The sequence below is a fragment of the Rhipicephalus microplus genome, chromosome 1 (assembly GCF_043290135.1).
Source record: "Rhipicephalus microplus isolate Deutch F79 chromosome 1, USDA_Rmic, whole genome shotgun sequence".
In the NCBI taxonomy this organism is placed as follows: Eukaryota; Metazoa; Arthropoda; class Arachnida; order Ixodida; family Ixodidae; genus Rhipicephalus; species Rhipicephalus microplus.
This window is the reverse complement of record NC_134700.1, coordinates 6359516-6384152: the sequence shown is the minus strand read 5'-3', so window position 1 is coordinate 6384152 and position 24637 is coordinate 6359516. Positions and strand designations below refer to the sequence as shown.

Below are 24637 nucleotides of genomic sequence, written 5' to 3'. Positions count from 1 at the left end.
CACCCCACCAGTAATGATAGAAGAAGTCAGAAAAGCGTTGGAGAGCATGCATAGAGGCAAAGCTGCTGGTGAGGATCAGGTAACATCAGATCTGCTGAAAGATGGAGGAAAGATTGTGTTAGAAAAACTAGCCACCCTGTTTACGAGGTGTCTCCTGACGGGAAGGGTACCAGAGTCTTGTAAGAACGCTAACATCATCTTAATACATAAGAAAGGAGATGACAAGGATTTGAAGAATTGCAGGCCGATTAGCTTGCTCTCTGTAGTATACAAGCTATTTACAAATGTAATTGCTAACAAAGTTAAGACAACATTAGAATTCAATCAACCAAAGGAACAAGCAGAATTTTGAACAGGCTACTCAACAATCGACCACATTCATACTCTCAATCAGGTAATACTGAAGTGCTCAAAATATGGCCAACCACTATACATAGCCTTCATAGATTACGAGAAGGCATTTGTCTCAGTAGAAATATATAAACATCCTAGAAGAAATCTACAAGGGATCAACTGCCACCATAGTGCTTCATATAAAGAAAGCAACAGAATACCGATCAAGGAGGGTGTAAGGCAGGGGGATACAATCTCTCCAATGCTATTTACAGCGTGCTTCCAGGAGATTTTCAGAGGCCTAGAATAGGAACAGTCAGGGATAAGAGTTAATAGAGAGTACCTTAGTAACCTGCGCTTCGCCGATGACATTGCATTGCTGAGTAACTCAGGAGATGAATTTCAACTCATGATTACGGAGTTAGCGTAGCGCTGTCCGACAGCGCTACGCTCGCTGCATGGTAACAACAGCGAGCGTAGCGCTGTTGTTACTATGCTGCACACTTTTGTTTAGCGACAGCCCAAATGCACCTCCATCCGCTGCCAGGACTGCTAGAGCATCGTGGAGAGCACATTGCTTGCGGAAAAGCTCTTTGTTGCGTGATTAACCCAGCAGGCTACTCCCAGAATCTGTGCATGGCCTGAAGCGTAGAGGGTGTATTCTACAGCAAGCAGATCGGCAGTCACGGTGCATGCAGAGTGAGTGAAGCGCTGCAGACAACTAGCCACGCAGTAAAAGGTTTGGTTTTCTGCGACTGTACGGGTTTTAAAAAAAGAAAACTGTGTCAGTTTTCGCTTAGAAGCAAACCACGGAACAACAGTATCACGGAGAGTCGATTGTGTCCGTTTTGTCGCTGTACCACGCTGCGTATCCCGCGGCAGTTTCGAAAAGCTCATCGGCGTCGCCACCACGTGCTATCGGGCGGTTGTGCAATAGTTCATAAATGTTTCTGTACTTTGGCTAAAGGGAAGAAATGGCTTTGCGGTGGGCACTTCAGGCAATATTTCCAGTGGTACCGAGTTTCTTCCTTTGTTGGCGGCAATGGCGCATGCCAGGAGATACAAATTTGTAGCTGGCGGTTAATGTGTAGTACATTTAGTGTGTGATTATGCCATCGTCCCCGGCAGGTGCGCATTAGGGAGTTTCACTGTATATACATCAACGACTTACCGAACGGTTGTACTTCTAAAATCTGTTTATTTGCTGATGACTGTGTAATTTGTCAGCCTATACTTAACAACGCTGACATCCTCATTCTACAGTCTGACCTTTTTCTCATAGCATCCTGGTGTAACAAATGGCTAATGTCTCTAAACGTAAGCAAAGGATCCCTTCTAACTTTTCATCGTCATCAGTCATTCATTACTACCAAATACACGATAAGTGGCTTGGAAAGAAGCGCTGTTGCATCATACAAATACTTTAGTGTTAGCTTATGCAATAACCTTACTTGGTCCGTTCTTATTTCTAACTAGTTGGTCATGGTTCATCATTCATATGGGTATAGTGCACCACGACAAGGGCACAAAAGATAGACGCACACACAGCACTGTGTGTGCATCTGTATTTTGTGTCCTTGTCGTGGTGCGCTATACCCATATCCATATCTCTAACATCACAAACTCGGCTAAGCGCACGCTTGGCTATCTGCGTCGTAACCTGCGCCTCGTTCCTCCCACGGTAGTACTAGCAAACTTAGGAGTTGTTCGACCAAAACTTGAGCACGCTTGCTCAGTTTGGGACCAACATCAAACTAACCTCTCATCAGCACTGTAATCCAGACAAAACCGGCTAGCTTTGTTCTTCTGGACTACTCTTATCACACGAGTGTCACCCAACTCAAGTCATGTCTTCATCTTTAAACCCTTGAGCAGCGCTGAAATACTGCAAGATTATGTCTTTTTCATTAGTTCTACCACTTGCTACAGCAACAGGCTACTATCGCACCTTTGCATCATTCATCCCACCATGACCACCCAAAAGTAGTTTATTTTTCGGCAGCCCACACTACCGCCCACATGAAATCATTTTTTGTTCAGACTGCCAAGGACTGGAATTGTCTGCCTGCCGATGGGGTGCACCACTCCAGCCCTACATCTTTCAAGGCATCAATAGAAACCATCATGTACTAGTTATACCCACCCCTCATGTAATACCTCTCAAGAGGCATTTGAAGTGCTAATGAATAAATAAATAAAATATTTATGCAGAAATATTTAGATATTTTCATATTGTTGCTCTAAATAAGAGCACTTGTGTTGAGAACCTTTAATGGGTTCGAGTCGAAAGATGCAAGTTTTTGTAATATTACATATATTACGTTTTTATTTTCATTCACAAGTTTAATTTCTTTATTTTCACAATGAAAAAACTGAAGATTGTAATTAAACTTGAAATAGGTTAAAACGGGTTTTAAAAAGCACGATTGCTAAAGGAAACTGAAAAGAGCTCAGTGTCACAATCCCTAGGATATTGTCACCTGGCTGCTTGCCTTTGCATTTCCTCATGCTCAAATCGACAAGCTCAAAATAACAATCATTGCCAAGCTCTCATGACAGAAGAAATCATTTTAAAAACATATTGTCAAAGAACCGTGACAACGATAGAGGGAGCAGACTGCAGGTTCAAGATTAAACTGTCTATTCGACCGAACTTGTAGCCGGTAAAGGGAAAGTCAGATTAAAGTGATACTCGCTGGCATTGATAGCGGCGAGCAGTGCGTTGGCCGTCAATCAACTGACAAGCGCCAAAGCGCAGCAGCATTTATACATGTGCCGTCCGATATTCTAGCTTTATTGCTTGTTGTCACGCAAGCTGTGGAATAATCTTCAGTGCTTATGTCTTGCGCGCAAACTTTACAGAATGATTTACAATGGTCGTGAATCTTCTCAAACACTGAGGCGCAGTTTTTACTGAGCATTCCTCACTGGCTTTGTGGGTGAAAACCGAATGAAACAAAAGTGAAAGTAAGGAGCACGCATCGTATTGCCCTCAGGGGACGATGCCTAAAACAGAACACGAGAAAAAAAATGCATGCAGCAAAGCAAGAAAGTACAATAATGAATAAGTACAAGCAATAAAGCACTATAATGAAAAAAGAACAACAGGGAATACAGTTCTTAGTTTTCTACAGGCCCATGAAACAGCATGAGGCGCACGACATGAACAACTTCAGGTCAAGCACGACGCCGTTAAGAGTTCATAATTTCGTCGGGGACAACCTTAAAGTTTAGTGTACTGAGACGTCGAACTACTCTGTGCAGTCCGAAGTAGCGTTGCAGAAGTTTTTTACTGAGTCCACGTGTACGTCCACCCCCAAACTCGGTCACCAGGCTGGTATTCTACGAAAATTCATCAAAGATTGTAATGGCGGCTGTTGCAGGCAAATTGTTGGGCTTCCTTGACGGGCTGAGGTAGACAGTCACGCCAATGTTTTGTTCATCAGTGATTTTAGGCAACATAGCGTCAAACATCTTGGCCGGGCTGCTTCCTGACACCAACTTGTATGGCATCATTTGCGTCGTTTCTTGCATGGCAATGTTTCAATTTCGAAAAATTATTTTATTGTTTGCTTTTCTTCTTAACCAAAGTATGTTGGGCCTAAAGGCATATAGCCTGACAGAAGACTCAACACCCTTGCACACAGTTCGCACAGCACAGATCAGTCTTGATTCAAAAAAACAACACAAAAAATGTGTTTTCGGCTTTCAGGCCATGGTGAACAAAAGAATCAATTTACAAAATATATCTCGCAAGAACTTCCTTGTTACATTGAATCTGGCTTTGACTATACTCAGCTGTTTATATACCCAACATAATAATTACTCAGAAAAAAGATTAGTCTAGAACATTAGAGGCATGTGATATGCATAACTTTTTCATAGTCAATACAACACGTTTAGTAAACATTTTTATAGGTGGCCTATTATCATTGCTTGCATCATTACTATTAAAGATTCATCAAACCGTATGTTCTCCTGAATTAGCACTCTTTTTAACTTGTACCTTGAAGGATTTTTCTGTACAATGAAAATTAAGCAAATGTTCTAAGCGCTTGTGGTGTACACTTTCTTGTACTTGTGTTTTTTGCACTATATTTACGTCATAATGTGTCAAATTATTTAATATGCAGGTTGTTTGATAAGTAAACGTTAGTTTACCATAATTTGTTCATGTTCGTTGTAGACAGCGTAAGGTTTTGCAAATGGGATAAATGTGTTGTCTAGCTCCTTTGTAGTGCTCATACAATTTTTTGCTGTATATGATTTGTAACATTTTTATGTAGAAGACTTGATCAGCCCAAATCATATTATATCTTTCAAATAGAGGTGCTGCCCTCAAGTTAGGGTAATTTTTTTGGTGTTTGCAGTACAGAGAGAGAACTCTTTTCTATAAAAGTAGGAGTTTATTATACTTAGTTTTAGTCGTTTTTAGGCGTTCTCCGAACCAGAGCTCCATAGCAAAGCTCTGAATAAAAAAGGCAGTTGTATAGCTGTTGTTTCAACCATAGAAGAAACAACAGCTTCGTGTTGCAAGCGAAGTTCACGTACGGAAGAATTGCATCCCACGTTCTGTGTTCGACAGCAACGTACATGGCCAGGATATCGGCAATGGTCTTTTTAAGACGTTTGGTGAGGCCATTTCTCTGTGCATGGTAGGTGGTCGTCTGGTGGTGACTTGTGTCGCTGTACCTCAGGATCGCCAGAGTTAAGTCTGCCATAAAGGCTGTACCTTTGTCTGTAATGAGGACTCCTGGAGCTCCATGACATGGAAGGATGTTCTCGATGAAGCACTTCGCTACCTCAGCAGCACTGCCTTTGGGCAGGGCCCTTGTCTTGGCCTAATGCGTGAGGTAGTCAGTAGCTACAGCGACCCACTCATTTTCAGAATTCGACATTGGGAGCAGCCCAGTAAGTCCATGCCGATTTGCTGGAATCGCTGGCTAGGTGGCTCGATGGGCGGGAGAAGTCCGGCTGGCCTAGTCGGCGGTGTCTTTCGTCGCCGACAGTCTCGGCATTTCCTGACATAACAAGTAATGTTGGCGGCAAGTCCTGACCAGTCGTACTTTTTGCAGCGAAAGCTGTTATGATATCAGAACATGGGTCACGCGCAGGGCCGCCCCGCCGCGGTGGTCTAGTGGCTAAGGTACTCCGTTGCTGACCCGCAGGTCGTGGGATCAAATCCCGGCTGCGGCGGCTGCATTTCCAATGGAGGCGGAAATGTTGTAGGCCCGTGTGCTCAGATTTGGGTGCACGTTAAAGAACCCTAGGTGGTCGAAATTTCTGGAGACGTCCACTACGGCGTCTCTCATAATCATATGGTGGTTTTGGGATGTTAAACCCCACATATCAATCAATGCACAGCTCCGTAGTTGTCCGCCGCCGCTGGTGCCTGTAACCAGTATCAAAAGAAAAAACTCAGTTAATAAAAAACACAAATGACACAATGGGATTCAAACCCGGGTCTGCTGCATGCCAGCCCAGTATTCCATCACTCAGCCACGTCAGTGGTTGGAACTTGTTTCTAAACTGGCATCACAGGAACAGACAGTGGTCACACAATGCGAATTGCGCATCTAGTGGATCGTCCAGTGCTTCAACCCATTAAAAAATTCTTTCTTGATTATTTATTAACTGTGGCGCATAACCACTTCAGGCATAATTCATCATCTGCAGCCGTTGCATAAAAAATTGAACAAAATTCCCAACAAGTTTTCAGCGGACACCACGCTTCTCAGAAGAATGGCGAAAACGAGCATAGTGAATATTGACCTACTTCACAAAAATTATTATTTATACCATAGTGGGTACCCAGCAGTGTGCTTGTAGCAGTTACCCAAAAAGTGTTTGGAGAAGGCTCTTAATGATCGCTCTTCTAGCTTTCACTGTGACTGTGCTGCACGTTCTGCGCAGGCCTGGCCTTTTTTTGTATCCTCGCGAGCGTGCAGGAAACACCGAGGTGTACAATCATTGGGTCGTCGTGTAGGGCCACAAGTTCTTCTGGTCTCACTGCTAAAGGAACCACAAGAAAGTGTTTGACTTGAGAAGGGTAGAGAAGTTCTTTTTTAAGAGAACTCCATTTCGCAGGAAGGACTTCAGTCCTCTTTAGAAAACCTTCGGAATAGTCATGCTGTTTACACTCGAGGTATTCCACAATGCTCTTAAGTTCCGGGTCAGCTCGCTGTTGCTCGGCAAAGTTGCCAGCAGGTATCATTCCCAAGATGCCATTGTCATCCAGGTCGTTGGGCAGCAGTGGGTCGACAGGAGCACGAGACAGGCAGACAGTGTCAGAGTGTTTTCTTCAAGACTTGTAAACGAGGGTCACATTGAATTCTTGAAATCTGAGGCTCCACCATGCGAGATAACCCGAAGGGTTTTTCAAGTTAGCTAGCCAACACAAGGTATGGTGGTCGCTCGCAACTTTGAGAGGCCTGCCGTAGAGGTAGGGCAAAACTTCAATGTAGCCCAGATGATGGCAAGACCACTACCTCCTCTATAATCTTACGACCTGTTCCTAGGCGCCAGCCCTACGAAGACGTATGGAGCGTAAACTTGGAGCATAGGGAGCATGAATGCCGCCACGACTTACCTTCATTGGAGACCCACGATCATTGTAATGCACTCAAGTGCGTGTGTTCCTTTCGTGTTGTTTTCTTTTTGTTTCTAATGTGTGTATCAAGTCATTTACAGATTAAACATCTCGAAGCAACTTTCTAGCTGTGAAAAGCCCCATAGTGGTTGGCTCCGGGATGTTCACTACCAAACCTCAATATCTGCGTGAGCGCTTTTGCGTCTCCATCTAAGCGCATGCGGCCAAAGAGGAACTATATGCAATACTATCCTGGGTGTCTCAAACACCCTGGATAGACGAACTGCTCGTGTTGTTCAACTCTTTTCTTGAAATCATCGTTTTATCATTGTACTGGTTGTCACAATCGTGGTAACCAATGGCGTAAACATGACTGAAAAATTTCTCTCCGTCTTTTCCCCGTCATGACCGGGAAAGTTCCCCCTGTCTTATCAGGAAAATTTCCGCTCGGAAACTTGTCTTTCATGTCAACCAAGGTATTTCTTAGCTTCCATGTCAGTGCATATGCTAATTTGACATCTGTTGCTTTATATCACTAAGCATATCTGACCACCACAACATTATTCACGTAAGTAAATTTGTGCATGTTTGTCTTGGCAATGATTTCGGCCGACTGGAAGGCCTTCTGGTTAGGCTATAAATGCCATCAGAAGCGGCTTGTCAGGCTGTGTCATGACTTCATTGTTATTATTATTACTAATATTATTATTGGTGATGCTATTACAAACGTTCTTGGCTATGCACTTATTGCCGGTAGCTCATGTTTCAACTGTAGCATTGGGTCACTGTAGCTAAATTTCTCACTTCAGTTTTATGAGCTTATGTTTTAAATCTGTGATTATTTTTTAGCCTCACAAACACAGAAGAGTACTTAAATGAAGGTAACGTGCCGGCATCCATGATTCATCTATGGAATTGAGGAAGCTGTTTCGACCTAACAGATTCCTTGTTGCCACCACATATTTTTAAAACATCGGCTCTTTAAGCGTCACTCCCAGTTTTCATTGGAGGTGTGTGAGGACTTTCCTCGTGCTCCAAGGGTCAGAGCCCATAGAAATTATGTGCTTGTCATGAAAAAGAAGAGAAAATTTCGCAGCAAATCTTCGTACTTGTGACATTGTCGTTAGTCGCTGTCAAGGCAGCGTGCACTTATGATACGTGAGCAGTAGTTATTCTTTGTTTTTCTTGCTGAAAAGTATATTTTAGAGGTGTGGAAATTAGGCGGGGATGTAAATCAATAATGAATACAGCATTCCTGGTCAATCTAATCCAATACAGTCCACATCGTAAGCAGCCTGGGCTGTAGCCTTTACTGTGAACTCGAATATACTCCAGTGGCGGAACCAACCAGGCTCTGGCGTTTTCCTTTTTGACACATGTCACGAGATTGTGCAACTTCTGTGCTTTGAAGCAGTTTTGACCGGTTTGACGAACTACCACGAGCTCCTTCAAACTTTCAGCTGTGGTTAATTTTAACTCGTTAGTTTGCTTCCAAGTTTTTCAAACATCAAACAGTCAATTTGCTCACCGCGTGGCTCAAAAGTTTTATTTTGGCCAAATGTACCACTTTCTTCATACTTACGGCATACACTCGGAACATTCTGAGCATGTATGGTAAATAAGTTGACTTAACCTTATTTTTCATTTTTTTGCCTCTCGAGGGTTTCTGTGCACAGAGTTTTGCAATGAGACGAGACAGTTACGAAATTTGCTTATAATAATCATAGAAAATCTGGAAATGTCAAGGAATTTGGAAAGATCAAAGTGGTAGACAGCCTGGTTTGGCGAGACTGTACAATCTTGTAAAAACTTAACATCTGGAACAGAGTTTGTGCCACACAAATCAAGATGAAATACGGTATGAACAACGCATGCGATGGCCTGTTCAAGTTTTAATGGCCTGCCCATTACCCTTCAAACATATATCCTTATCATACTGTCCACGAATAACGATAGAAAGGAGCAATTGTGCAGTCATGTGGCCGCTTTTGAGTCTATTGAACGACTGATGGAAGCATGCGACAAAATTAGCGGATTAGTGCAACATTGTTATTTCTTGCACCTAGATATATCTCAGTCTATTGCAGTTATGGCCACTGTTCGATCGTCGTACATCTCGCACCGGCAATGCAACCATATTTTTATCACTGGAGCAGCGCTATGAAAAGAAATATGATCGAGACAATAGCTCTTGCGTGCTGTATTTTTCTAATGGGAATAATGTTTTCAAGAAACTCAAGTATCATTTACAGTCTGCCTTCTTGCTAGCTGAATAATTTGCACAGCCCCATATGGTACTTGCCACCAATAATTGATGTCCTGATGCTGCCCATTATTCCAGTCACATCAGACGTGTTATGCATGTGTTATGAATAATTGCGAATAATTGTGTAAACAGGGGTCGCAAGCCGACATTTCGACTAGTGAATTAGTCATAACTGTAAGTCTGTGTAAGTTGGAATACCTTTGTGATCCAGGAGTGATCAGCAATGTCACCCATGATTTACAGCTCTCACCCAATTTTGCTTCTTGGATGTGTTCTCTGTGCAGCACGCAACCAGATGCAGCACCTGCAGCTTTCAAGCTTTGGCTCCTAGCTGATGCCTGCCCCGAGAACTCGACGATTGTGCGTCGCTCCTTTTAGTGCTTTAGCGTGTATTGGTTCTTAGCTTGCAAAAGTTTTAGCCTGGTCTGTTTGATTGTTAGTTCTCATTAATGATTTCCCGATCTTTTCTGTAATTCACGTGACAGTGCATCACGTGACTACGTGCCCATGTCATTCGTCTGCACGAACATAAATTTCCGTTCCACACATAGGTGGTTCCAGCTTACAACCTAGCTTATAATGTCACTTCGACAATGTGCTCAGTTTTGCCTGCGGAGCACTCCAAGGACCCAACTAGTCATCCACCTGACATTTTATGGTCACGTAGGTTTCAGTACAGTCTAAGGCTAACAATGCTCAAAAGCAGTGCAAAAAATAAACTGACTGGGTCTAAAATAATAACGTTACGAAGTTGTGACGGTGAAGAAGGCTGCAGCAAAACTGGAAAATACAGACCGCTTTTTTTTTAGCAAACTTGTGCCTGAAAAATGATAACTCACTATACAAGCGATGTACACTGATAGTGATAAAAACAGTCATCGAATGTATTCTGATCGTTGGTGAAACTTTTGTATACCTCAGTCATCGATCTTTCCAACATTATGCTGGTGCTCACGTAAGTCCTCAAGTAAGCTTGGGTCCTGTGCGTAATACTGACAGAAGTACGATCACAATAGCACTTTGACTTGGGCGAGTTGGTACATAGATAGGTTTGAGCGCGAATCAGACGGAGACAAAGAATACACACAGACGAGCGCAGTGTGTCTGCCTTGTCTTCGTCTAATTCGCGCTGAAGCCTAACCAAGTACGATCGCAAACTATTGCGGAGATTTTCAAACATTGCAGCATGGTCTTAGCTGAGCACTGCTAGCATCCAAGCTTTGCTAAACCAAATACACCAAAATAAACCAGTAAACACGCGGTATGGTGCCCTCCCCCTCCCCTTTAAAAGCAATCGCCCCGATGCTTAAAACATAAAACGAAAACTCTAAATTTGATTTCATTATGAAATAGCAGTAATAAAGCTAGCAAGAGCTACACTCCTATGCTTTTTTAACGCACACCGAGCAGCCCAAAGCACACAACAGGAACAACTTCAGGTGGTGCTCTGAGCTGCTGAGAGTTCCAAGTGCCATCCGACCCAACATCATAGTCTAGAGCGCCAATACATCAAAGTACCTTGTATGACCCAAGGTATCACTGAAGAAAATTTTTCACTGACACCACGTGAGCTTGTCAGTGTCCACATGCGGACACGGTCACCAGGCATTTTACATGACCTTGGGAAAGTTGTAAGGACAGCTATTGGTCCTTTTCTGGCTCTGGATGCACAGACAGGTGAGTTATCTAGCTTCTGCATGCTGACCGTAGACTGCCACATCAAGCTTTTCTTCATCAGTGACATTGGGTAGCAAAGTGTCGAGCGTGATTATTTATTTATTATTTATTTACATTTCACCTACATCGCCATGAGACATTACTTAGGAGAGGTACACATAATAGTTTGACTATATAGTTTTCAATCGAAACAATAGATACAACAAATAAAACAGCACTCAAAATACTTTAAGAGAAGAAAAAAAAACACACGAATATTGGTAAACGAAAACAACGTCACAGTCATGCATTTGTAAACACCCACACGCTTCGAAACAGCAAACCATCCTTAGTGGCAGTGATATTGTTGGAGTTGTTACAAGAAAGAAAAAAAAGGATTCATTATCAGTTTCATTGACGAGATCATCCAGTAGACGGTTCCATTCCTGTATTGTTTTTACGAAAAAAGAACTACCGAAAGAGTGGGTTTTGTAGCGGTATTTTAATATTTTTCATGAATGGTCTTGATGACTAGAGACGTACGTTGGCGTGAACAGATAATCAAGAGGGTTAATGGCATTTCTATTACAATTTATACAATGAAGAAACTTATGCCTCAGTTTCTGCCTCCTTACCATCAGTGTCTCCCATTTCAATGCTCGTTTCATTTCTGTGATGCTTGCAAAGGAATTATAGTTGTTGCTAACAAATCCGGCTGCTTGGTTTTGAACTTTTTCCAGTGCGTCAATCAAGTATTGCTGATGGGGATCCCAGATTACGCTAGCATAATCTAGAATAGGTCTTGCATACACGAGATAAAGGGTTTGTTTCACGGTCTGCGAAGCTTGCCTAAAATTTCTGCGTATGAAGTATAGCATCCGGCCTGCCTTGGTCACAGTTATGTCAATGTGTTTATTCCACTTGAAATTGTCGGAAAAATAGACGCCCAGATACTTATAATAGGATTCATTGCTAATTATTGAATTATTTATTTCGTATGTTGTGTTTAGTTTACTAATCCGGTTGATGAATGATACACAGCAACATTTACGGATGTTTAGACTCAATTTCCATTTTTGGCACCACGTTGATATTCGGTACAGATCATGCTGCAGAATTTCAGCATCCTTGTGCGATTTAATCACCCTAAACACTACACAATCATCTGCGAATAACTTAATGGGAGAGGTAATACCATCAACTATGCTATTAATATAAACACTATAATCAATCAATCAGTTTATTATTCTTAACAAAAATGAAGTACAATGTGTAATGTTTATACAGTTGGGACCCCAGAAGTCAGCACAAATTGTGGAAGGCGTTCCTATGACAAATAATGTTATTTAAATCGGTCTACAAGGATTCTATGTATAGGTGTATACAGAACAAGACAAACCATTATACAGTGTGTAAAACAAAACTTTAAACTATGCGATATGTAGGAAAATATAAAGAAGAAAAAATTCATGTAAAAGTAGTTGAATGGGATAGCGAAATCCGGCCCCTAGTGTGCCCTTCAGCCGCTAAGTGCATACTTATTAATATGTTTTGTTACACACACAAACGCGCGCAAGTGCGACGTTTCTATAGTAATGCAGTGACTGTGCAGTGCGGCCACTTCGCTCTGCTAGAACGGCGTTCTGCTGTAGCCGAGACACGTTTTTCACAATCTCTAACAGATGGCACACACACGCATGCACGCACGAATGGTACATAAAGGTTTTTGATCTAAAGCAAGATTGGCATGGCCTCCAAGATACACGCCGCGCACTTGCAATCTCAGAGGCCATAAAAAGTCTCGCAATGCCTCACAGATTGCAGCGCATTATTTAACGTTTGTTGTTTGCTTGATCAACGCCTCTGGAAAGGCATGATACGTTTTTCGCTAGGTGGACATAGTTGTCTATATTTAGAGCTGTGTGAAAGTTCCTGTGTGTTTTTAGGGGTGATGGCTGCACTATCTGAGCCTTTTTCGATGTAGTTTGATGGCCTCCCAAATGCGCCTACAAATCGCCAAAAGGGTTTTCATCGTGACACCTGTACATGGCATTTATCTAGTGTTTTTCCCGAAGCAGCTGCAAGTAACATTGTGGCTTTGTAGTAGGACACCTGCTTGCCACAATGAAACAAAGAATTTTATTCTTTATTTTATTTGCTTTTTTCTTGATTTTTCGCTCACAACCAGCGGTGCAAACGGCGGAATTTTTGCGACAGGAGCTCTCTAATGGTATCGCGTTAAAACATCCTATACGAACGCATATGTGAAACAAAAGAAATCGTTATACAGTGAGTAAAAAGAAACTATGCACAGCTCTAAAGAAAATTAAAAGACAGAATGGTGAATGATACATAAAACACGAATAAAATGAAGTTGCTTTTTTTAGAAAGTACTGGCCCAGTGAGTTAGATAGATGCTCAATGGATGATGAAGTGATTTCTGTAGGAAAGGTAGACTCAAGACTAACTGCAGTATTTATAAAAGAAAATGCCCCATAGTTTGGGCAAGCACGTGAAATTGCAAACATTGTTAACTAAGAGGAATGTATTGGATAATGCAGCGGTAAAATTGGATTATGCAGCGGTAAAATATTTAGTAAGGGATAAGCAAATGGTATAAATTCAATACGCTGGGAAAAACAAATTATTCAGAAAACAATATTTTGAGCTAGCTCCGCCACGGTGGTCTAGTGGCTAAGGTTTGTTAACACACAGCGAGCAGCCTAAAGCACACAACAGGAATAACTTCAGGAGTTGCTCTGAGCTGCTGAGAGTTCCTAGTGCCATCCAACCCAACATCATAGTCTAGAGGGCCAATACATCAAAGCACCTTATGACCCTAGGTATCCCTGAAGTTGTTCGTGGCTGCTGACCCGCAGGTCGCGGGAGTCAATCCCGGCTACGGCGGCTGCCTTTCCAATGAAGGCGGAAATGCTATAGGCCCGTGTGCTTAGATTTCAATGCACGGTAAAGAACTCCAGGTGGTCGAAATTTCCAAAGCCCTCTGCTACGGCATCTCTCAGAATCATATGGTGGTTTTGGGACGTTAAACGCCACATATCAATCAGTCAGTATTTTGGGCTACCTGAATTGGCTGTAATGTCATTCAATATGTGAGACCTTAGACTGAAATACGATGACATATATGCGAACTACGAAGTACGACGGAAGTTGCGTGACGTTGGCAGTTTGCTTGCAAAGTGGGGGTGTGCGCTGTAGAACGGTCACCAATGTTGTCCACTGTTCTTGTATTTAGGTCGTCGTCGCTGGCACTGCTGCAAACTGTTTGTCAGTTTGCAGCAAGTTGCGACGACGGTTGCGCCTGAGGACCTGCTGGTGCTCTGTTGTGACCAAGTAGGACCTTGCATACCTCTTACCCATCGCTTGAGCTTTTCGGGACCATGCGGTGTTTCTATCCTCACGGTGGTACCCTTCTGCATAGGAGGCAGAGGTCTTCCTCCGAGGGTTTCACGGTACTTCATGACGTCAGCTGCAGTCGCCGCACTAACGTCTAGAAGATTGGCGCAAGAAGGCGCCTTCCTTGTGGTAGTTCCCTCAGGGATCACCCGCACTCCAGTGGGGCAGAGCAGTAGACCAGTAAGCCTAGCCAGAAGTCTCCCAAATCTGCAGTTTTTTTCTAAATGCTCTTCATTCACAACCTGCACACTGTTTTCTGCAAGCCCATTTGACTGCAGATAATGAGGGCTTGAAGTGACGTTCGTGAAGTCGTATTTTTTTTAAAACAAGAGAAATGCATGGCTGGAATATTGAGGGCCGTTATCAGTACAGACTTCGATGGGCACACCAAATCTAGCAAAAATAGCACTGAATGCTGCAACGGTTGATCGTGCCAACGTGTCAGATAGTTTTTCAACTTCCGGAATGTTAAATAAGGCGTCACGAACTACAACGCACGAGTCACCCGCAAACAAAAAAAGATCAGCTGCAGCTGCATTTGAAGTGGTTCCTTCAGCTGTTTGTAAGCATACGTGCGGCATGCAGGAGAAATTTGCATCATAGACACGATCACGGCGTTAAATAGGCACTAAAGTCAAATAACAATTTACGTCAGAGTGAAAGCTAAATCTATGACTACATCTATAACGACAATATTACCAACAACAGTGCACTACTTACCGAGAAATTGGTGTAAATGCACAAGAACACAAGCCCCACAGTAGGACATTTTCGAAATGATCCCGATGACATCAGACAGACCGCCTACAATTAATCACTAGTAAATAATCTAAGAGCCTTCCGTGCATTGAGAGACACAATAAAATGCTGCTTGTTTGTTTCTGTTTGATTCATGGAATAAAGAACCGCCGGACGTTACTATGGGGAATGGTTACTATGGGAAAGACCACTCCATTAACGGTAGGCAGTTCTTTCGAAAATGGCTTGAGTTCACCTGTTACCGGTTGCCCACTTGCCAAACTTGTAGCCTCTCACTAGGTCCCCTTCGTGTTCGGCTCTAGCTCTTTAACAACTAACCGGGCGCCCCGACCTTCTTCAAGACAGCCGCCTAGCCCGTTCAAGTGGTCGACGTCACTACAACGTTGCCCGTGTCCCACACCTACAGTACTCGCAACGCTAATTATTGATTAAGTGCAAAAAATAATAATAATGGTGTTCACAAACACAAAGAAATTAAGAGAAACTTATTCAATTCAATTCTTTATTTGCAAACTGTGAAACATACAGAAACATCACGACTGTTTGGACCCATAGCCGAAGGCTAGTTGGGGGTCCAAAAAATAAGTAACTAAGCGTTCTATGTACAAAAAAGATGTATCACACGCATACAGATAGTTGTCGTGCATCGTTAATTTGCACGAGTGAAACAAAGGGAGAGCGAAAGTGTCGGTAAATGCACGATTGTTTTTAACAGTTCTAACTTACGAAAATACAGATAAACAAAGCAGATTGTTGCATTATTATGAAGGTTAAAATATGCATGGCTAATACCGAAAACAAAAAACCTAATCATTAGGTGACAATGGTATTATTAAACGATTTCACAAGTTTCTCGCAGACACACATGCATACATACACACACACACACAAATGGCATCATAATTGTTTTCATTGATAAACATTGTTCTGTGTAAGTATGTATTTCTTGAGAACTGATGAAAAATTATTCGACTGTTTTATTTCTGCTGGTAGTTTATTCCAAATTTTTGGCCCTGAAAACTGCAGCAAATGTTGTCCGTAAATATTCTTCGTTGGAGGAAGATTGAAATTTTCATATGTTTGATTTCTGGTTACACGCAAGGATGTGCAAAATAAAGAAACATGAAAAGGCAGGTTGTTTTTGACAACATTGAAAACACACGTGGCAATTTTTAATTCATGTACCTTATCATAAAGCAAAATATTCATTTTCATAAACAAAGGCACTCGGCTCATTGTAGCAAGATTGGGTGATTATTCTCAGGGCTCGTTTTTGAAGTTTGCGAACAGGTTCAAGAAACGTTTTATATGTCGTACCCCATGATTCATTGCAGTATAAGATGTGGCTGTGAATGAGTGAAAAATATAAAGTACGCAGAGTATTGGTATCAAGATGACGACGTGCTTGTGAAAGTGCGTAGCATCCCGAGGAGAGCTTTGTACAAACTGCGTTCATTTGCTCTTGCCAGTGCAGATTTTTATCAAATATCACGCCAAAATATTTAAGTGAGCTGGCTTCGTCAAGGTGAAATTCGTTTATTCGCAAAGCTAGTGATATAGGAGGCATGATATAGTTCCGTGATCGAAACACTACATATTTAGTTTTTTTGACGTTTATAGTAAGTTTGTTCTTCACGAACCATTCACTTGCTTTATTTAACTCTTTGTTTGCTTTAGTTTGCAGATCTTGAATGTTGTCTGCTGTTATAACTATACAAGTGTCATCGGCGTACATAATAACTTCACTAGTGTCTAAAATTTGTGGGAAGTCATTAAGCAGCGCGCTGCCTAATGACTTCCCGAGAGGTCATCTCTCGTTGCGCGCTGCTTCTGCACCAACCGGCCTTGCACAACCTTGCATGACCAACTCCATGGATGGATGGATGTGGCTGTACCCTTTAGATCAGGCGGTGGCTAGCCCCACCTAGCCCTAATGCTTAGTGAACTAACCATTAGATTTATCTTTTTTTTTCCTTTAAATAATGAGGTTGAGGATTCCTACTTTGCAGCGAAGGGTTTAATTTTTACTACTGCTTTGACTTTAGCCACCAATCAGATAACCTTCTTCTAGTTAAGTCTACCCGCTTAAAGTCTATTTTGCCCTCCCTGTCCCTAAACACCAGTGCTTTGAAAAACTCCTCCCCCATTTCTCTCAATCGCTTCTCAAATTTTATATTGCTGCTAGCTTCCCTGCCCTCAAATGGTGTCCATCCCATATCACCTTGTACTCCCTGATTTGGTGTATTCCCGTGAGCTTCTAAAGCAAGCCTACCTATTCCACATTGCTTAATTTCTAATCTTGCTTGAACTTCTGATCTCATGCACATGACCGCATTGCCGAACGTCAGCTCAGGAACCATGACCCCTTTCCATATTCCTCTCACATCATGCCTATTGTAATTCCACAGTGCCCTATTTATCATCACTGCTGCATTCCTGTTAACTTTAGTCGTTATGTATATTTCGTGTTCCCTTAGGTACTCGGTCCCATTGCTTATCCATACGCCCAGATATTTGTCTTTATCTGTTATCTCTAGCGTGACTTCCTGTATTCTAAGCTCACTACATTCGTTATCATTAAAAATTATGACTGCTGATTTTTCCTTACTGAATCTAAAATCTAACCTGTCTCCCTCATTACTGCAGATGTCCATCAATCTCTGCAAATCTTCCTTGTTGTCGGCCATTAGCACTATGTCATCTGCATACATTAATGCTGGTAGTGTCTGATCAATGAGTTTTTTTTGTTTGACTAAAGGGAGGTTGAAGCCAAGTCCACTTCCCTCTAATTTTGCCTCTAATCCTTGAAGGTACATCATGAATAACAAGGGTGACAGTGGACACCCCTGCCTAAGTCCCCGTTTCACCTCTGTGGGCTTGCATACCTGTTTTTCCCACTTTATAACTACCTTGTTACTTTTATAGATTTCCTTTAAAAGATTGGTGACTCCATCTTCCACACCCAGTGTGTCTAGTATTCCCCACAAGTCCTCTGGAACCACGCTATCGTACGCTCCCTTGATATCCTAAAATGCTAGCCACAGGGGCCCAAGTTCCTTTTCTGCTATTTCGATGCACTGCGTCAGTGAGAACAGATTGTCTTCCAACCTCCTGTGTTTCCGAAACCCATTCTGCACTTCCCCCAGCACCCCCTCATCCTCTATCCATGTCTGCAGTCTTTCTTTTATAATCTGCATCGCCAACCTGTAGACCACTGATGTCACTGTTATAGGACGGTGGTTGTTTATGTCATCTTTGTCCCCCTTTCCTTTATAGATCATGCTCATCCTGCTAAGTTTCCATTCATCACCTGATGATCAGGGACTTCATCATCGATTATTGTTCTGCTCACTGCCTCTCTAAAAGTCTGTACATCGGCCCCATGTCTTTATCAGCATAATTGGAGTGCCATCTGGGCCTGTTGATGTACTACTTCGAACCCTCTTCTCAGCTCTTTCCCACTCTCGTTGTGAAAATGGAGCCATTGTGCCACTTGATCCATCCCTGTCTATTGTGGTGCATAAGGCACTTCTTTGTTGAAATTTTTCTGTCACCCTTTTTTTCTTTTTTATTTACAAATACTGCTGTCTCACAGTTCGAGACATTGCAGGAGTGAGTCCATAACAGTGAATACACACTAAACTAACAAAACACATGGTTTGGTAGTTCATTCAAAAAACTATTGGTAGGCAACTTTCGGAGAGAAACATCCAGATTATTCCACAATTCCACTGTGAAAGGAAAAAATGAAAACTTAAAACAATCTAGAAATGGCATGAAGGGTGTGATGTTAATGGGGTTTGACCTGCGAGTGTTTGCAACGGAGTTGGCAAAGGAAAAGGGCTTGTCAATGGTGATTATCTTGTTCACGATTTTATGTAAAGTGCCGATACGCTCGCAAGTACGTCTGTGTTCAAGTGATTTGAGTGATAGATGTACAGCGTGTGACGAAGGCGAAAAATTGTGATCATAACGGTGATATATGAATCTTATTCTTTTTTTTGAACACCTTCCAAGTGTGCTATGTCGCATGCGCAGTGAGGTGACCAGACAACGGAGGCGTATTCAAGAACAGGCCGTATCAGGGATTTGTATGCTGTTAGTTTGCATTCGTGAGTTGCATCTTTTAACGTTCGCTTCAAGAAGCCCAATTTTCGGAGCGCTTTCGAGCAGATTAGGTTAATATGTTTATGCCATTTTAAGTTCGGTGAGAATGTTACGCCAAGATACTTGTATTCGTTGACATGCTTCATGTTCTGGCCATAGGAAAAACGTAAGGGTTCCTTCTTGTTTGTGAATGTCATGCTTACCGTTTTGTTAAGGTTTAGTGCCATTTGCCACGTTGAGCTCCAGGTACGGAAAGAAGAAAAAACATTATTTAACTGTATTTGGTCACGGGAGGTACTAATACAAGAATAGAGGACACAGTCGTCGGCGTATAGACGGAGTTTGACCTTTGTATTTTTTGTTATTTCGACAACATCGTTGAGATAAATTAGGAAAAGAAGAGGCCCAAGGACCGAGCCCTGCGGCACACCTGATGAGACAGGGAGGGATGACGAATGCGAATTGTTAAACGCGACAAACTGCTACCTTAAATTTAGGTAATCTGAAAGCCAAGATAACAAACGAATGCCGTGAGTGCCGCGCAGAAAGGCTTTTAATTTGAGGAGGAGTTTATTGTGGCAAACAGTGTCAAACGCTTTCGAGAAGTCAATAAAAATGGCGTCCACTAGACCGCGATTGTTTAAAGTCGAAGCGATGTCATGCGTAAACCCCAGCAACTGCGTGACTGTTGAAAATCCTGCACGAAAGCCATGTTGATTTTGGGAGAGGAGGTTGTTTTCAGTTAAATATGTGACTACATGTTTGTGAATAATGTGTTCAAGAATTTTACAGCAGGTGCAGATTAATGAAATAGGTCGATAGTTTGGAATTACTTGTTTGTCGCCAGATTTGAACACCGGAACAACTTTTGCATTTTTCCAAATCTGCGGTACAATTCCTGTTTCAAGGGATCTCTGAAAAATGACTGTTAAATACCTCGCATTCCATTCAGCGTAACGTTTTAAAAATGTGTTAGGGATGTTATCAGCACCGGCACTCTTATTTGTGTCGATGTTCAGTAGGAGATTGACAACTCCAGCGTAACTAATCTGTAGTTCTGGGAAGGCAGGCAATGTACTGTCAAGACCGAAAGCGGGACTGGTGCCATCATCTGTACTAAACACTGATTTGAAATAACCATTGAACGCTTCCGAGATAGTTAAAGAATCCGAAGAGGGCTGCTCGTTCACAATAAGTAAGGAAGATGTCGGGCCTGCAGGATTAAGAGTTTTCCAGAATTTAGATGGGTCGTTTTTCATAAAGGTTGTTAACGAACTTTCATAGTAGAATTTGCGGGCAGCATGCATTTTTTCTCTTAGCTCTGTTTTCAGAGAGTTCAATAAGTGCTGGTTATTTAGGAGAGTGTTACGATGCCTTCGAAGTCGCTTTATTCGCCGAGTAAGCTGAATAATTTCTCTGTTTAGCCAAGGATGCCGAGGGTTTCGTTTTAGGCACTTCTGTGGGACATATGTGTGTATGCAGTGTTCAACAATCTTATAAAACTGATCAACTAACAAGTCCACATGACATTGGTTGCTATTGAACAAGAAATCATCAAAAGACGCTGCTAGAACTGCAAGAATTGAATTGTCGTCCGCGTGGGTAAAATCCAGAACCATTTTGTACGTCGGTAGTTTGGGTTCACAGGCAACATTCAAGCTAAGAAGGACTGCCTTGTGGTCAGATACCCCATTCACTGCTTCACATTCAAATCCATTCTGCTGTACAGCCTCGTTCAAGAATACAAGGTCTAAAATTGCATTTTCCCGCGTAGGAACATCGACTACTTGGGTAAGATCAAACGACACAACAAGGTCAACTAAAGCTTCACTGAGTGCCCTATCTCGACCAGTGGGTAAGAGTAAATTCCAGTCAACATGCGGTACATTAATATCACCACATAAAATCAGTTTAAATTTGTGAAGCCTGTTTTTCAATATATAATCACTAATAGCAGGAAAAACAACGTGGTCAGTACCAGGAGGCCGGTATATTACGCCTAATACGGTTATTTTCCCCCCAACGCTGATTTTGCACCATAAAGATTCTGACTCGGGAAGGTCGGGTAATGGATAGAACTTCAAACTATTCTTTAAGAAGATGGCGACACCGCCACCGCGGCTGTCCTCTCTGTCTTTACGTAGCACCGAGAAACCCGGGGGTGGGAATTCAGCCTCAGAAATAGTATTATTTAACCATGTCTCAGTAACACAAATTAGTGATGGGGCGTAAGTTTGGATGAGCCAATTAAAATCTACAGTCTTATTCACCAAACTACGAGCATTTACGTTCAGCAGCACTAATTTACGCTGGCTTCCGGAAAGTCATTCATTGCTACGGGGAACACGATTGCTAGACGCTTCAATAACTGACTTTGTGACGTTGTCCCAGACGTAGCGAACACTGTCAATTGCTAACTGATCGTACTGTAGTCATACTTTTTTGGCTACTTTTCTTAGGTCAGCAGAGTGTTGCCATAGTTCCTTGCGGATTTGTCGAACCCTGACTGAAAAACCTTCGTTGATAAAGATATCCGTTCCTTTTAATTTGCTAACCTTGCTTAAGATCTCGGATTTGGTTCGAAAATCGAGTAGCTTGATAATTACTGGCCTTGGACTGTCGCTTCTGCGTGTTCCGAGGCGATGACAGCGTTCGATGTTGTCACATTCAATATCAAGCTTCGTTGATATAAGGTTCACGACCGACGGCAGTAGCTGCTCGGGTTTCTCATCATGTGGTTCCAGCAATCCATGTATTATAAGGTTATTTCGTCGTGATCGATTTTCCAAGTCGTCGTTTTTGCGATGAAGTGTGTGCGCTGCTTTAGTTAGATCATTCACTTTAATCTCCATTTCCGGCACACATTTCACAAGATCGTTATTATCAGTGACACTAGTCTCCAACTTTGTTAGATGGGCTTCGAACGCTGCAACCCTTGTGGTGAGTGCTAATATATCTTCGCTAATACGTGTTTGCCCAGCTAGCAATTCTAATAACATTTGTTCAGTTTTGGATGCGGGGCCGGGATTGGTCTCGACGTCACCAGACAAAAGTAACAGAAATCTCAAGACAATTTTTACACTAGTGACAACACTCAAAAGCCATGCGCAGGTAGGGTCCGGCAGAAGCAGCAAAAAACGGTTGTCACTTCTATGGCATTTATACCGGTACGGATTCCCTACCTGCAAAATGAAGCAGAAGACACTGTAGCGACTGCATATCATGCCGCTGCCGTCCCACGCCGTGTGCAATTTGGCCAGCTGATCATGGACCAGCCGACGGGCGAGCACCACGTGGCAGCGGGCACGTCCCAGAGAGTCGATGATTTGGCGCACGTGCTGTTATTGAAGGCTTCGTCATGCCGTTTGAAGGGCGCGTTGCAAAGGTGGCTTTTGGGAGGGGCATGCAAGTGGAGATAGTGGTTTCCCAGACTGGCGGCAATCTGCAAAATGAAGCAGAAGACACTGTAGCGACTGCACATCATGCCGCTGCCGGACCCACTGTAGGGGAGCGTCGGCGACGATGCTTTTATGTCCGTTTGCCTCCAGGTAGGTGTCGCTGCCGTCCCACGCCGTGTGCAATTTGGCCAGCTGATCATGGACCAGCCGACGGGCGAGCACCACGTGGCAGCGGGCACGTCCCAGAGAGTCGATGATTTGGCGCACGTGCTGTTATTGAAGGCTTTGTCATGCCGTTTGAAGGGCGCGTTGCAAAGGTGGCTTTTGGGAGGGGCATGCAAGTGGAGATAGTGGTTTCCCAGACTGGCGGCAATCTGCAAAATGAAGCAGAAGACACTGTAGCGACTGCACATCATGCCGCTGCCGGACCCTTGTTCTTATATATTCAATAGCTTCGTCCCCTTCTAGCCTAGCATCTTGGGCTGTAGTTATAAACCTCTGCTCTAGATTTGTTTCATTTCTTAGGAAGTTTAGATGGTTCCAAAATTTCGCAGCTGCCTTTCTGTCCTTTTTATGTACTTCTGCCAGCCACTGAGCACCCTTTCTTCTAATCTTTCATTGATCAGGAGGGATGCTTCCTTTCTAGAGCTTAGAAATATTTCCCATTTTCTGTCAACATCATCTGTTGGTTCACCGCGTTGCTTAGCACGTCTGTATTCCCAAGAGGCTTCCCGACGTTTTTCTATGGCTCTCTTAACTTCCTCATCCCACCAACTCTTGGGCTTGTGTCTTCTTTTCCGGGGTGACTTGTCACGTGCCTTAGCAAGCTCTAGCCCAAAGAGTCTAATTAAATTTGTGTATGTCCACAATGTTTTATTATCGTCAGTGATTACTTTCTCAATTTATTTAGTAGCCATTTCTATTTGCCTTTCTGAATGAAAATTTTCCTGTAGTAGCTCATCTTGTCTCCTTCCCCCTTTCCCTACTCTTCGAAAACTTAGCTTGATACGTTTGTGATCACTACCCATACTTCTGAAGCTACATTCATCTACGTATGTTAATTCCCCTGAGCTTATCATACATCCTATGTGACATCAATGCGTAATCTATTGTTGACTGCAGCCTTCCTACCTTCCATGTTATTTGCCCTTCGCACTTCTTGGTACTGTTGCAAATGATTAAATCATGCCTTTCACACATATCCATGATCATTTTGCCTGTTGAGTCAGTATACCCATCTATATCTTTTATGTGCGCATTCATATCTCCTAGTATAATTATCTCGCACTCTCCTCCTAACTCCTGAATGTCCCTTGATATACACTCTACCATTGCCTGGTTTTCCTCTCTGGCCTTAGCTCCCGTCCACAAGTACGCGAAACCAAGGAGAGTCATTTGCCCTGCCACTTTCCCTTTTAGCCATAAATGTTCCTTGCATCCCTGCTTGACTCTTTGCCAACGTATGCTCTTATGTATAAACGAACCAATTCCACCCCTCTTTTTGCTGCCTTCTGTTCTATTGCAATATTCCCATACGTAGTCTGGATTGCAGGGTGGTTGCTCCAGGCCCCGAAGATGTGTCTCCACAACCTCATATACCATCAGCTCCTCCTGCCTCAATTGCTCGTCTATTTCTTCCCACTTTAACCTATTCCTGCCACCCTGCATGTTAATATAGCCTAGGTCTGACTTAGCTCGGCCCTTGTGCTTACGTGGATTTCTTTTCTCACGGACTTCGTGTGGCTTGAATATTTGTGCCCCTTTAGGTCCGTCTTTGGCTACACTGTTGGCCTCAGGGCTCTGGGTCCACTAAAAATGCTATGGCTTGGCGACCCATTCTGTTACCGACCCTCCTGCCCGCCGCCCCACTGTAGTGAATGCCATCCTGTGCAAAGGGGCGAGCGCCGGCCTCTTGCACGTCTTGGTTAAGTTACATTACGCTGTACCCGAGTTGCCGGCTCAAACCCTTGATCACACAATTGGCCTCCACTACTTTCCTTTCAATCCCTCGAGGCTGCCCCCAGACCTCTGGGACTGTGCATATGGTCACATGCACACTCCCAGAGGCTTTTCGGAGCTTACGCATCCCATCCTCTAGCTTTCTCTGAAGGT

General features: G+C 42.9%; 1 protein-coding gene across 8 annotated transcripts in view; it reads left to right on the top strand.

The window, feature by feature from the left end:
* Positions 1-10567, top strand: part of gwl (serine/threonine-protein kinase greatwall) — a 517662-nt gene extending 507095 nt beyond the window's left edge. For all 8 annotated transcript variants that reach the window (XM_037429392.2, XM_037429391.2, XM_075869080.1 and 5 more), the window contains one exon: positions 9473-10567. In XM_037429392.2, the coding sequence (XP_037285289.2) occupies positions 9473-9519 (47 nt within the window). In that variant the 3' untranslated portion in view covers positions 9520-10567. The remainder of the gene's footprint in view (positions 1-9472) is intronic.
* Positions 10568-24637: the final 14070 nt, after the last annotated feature.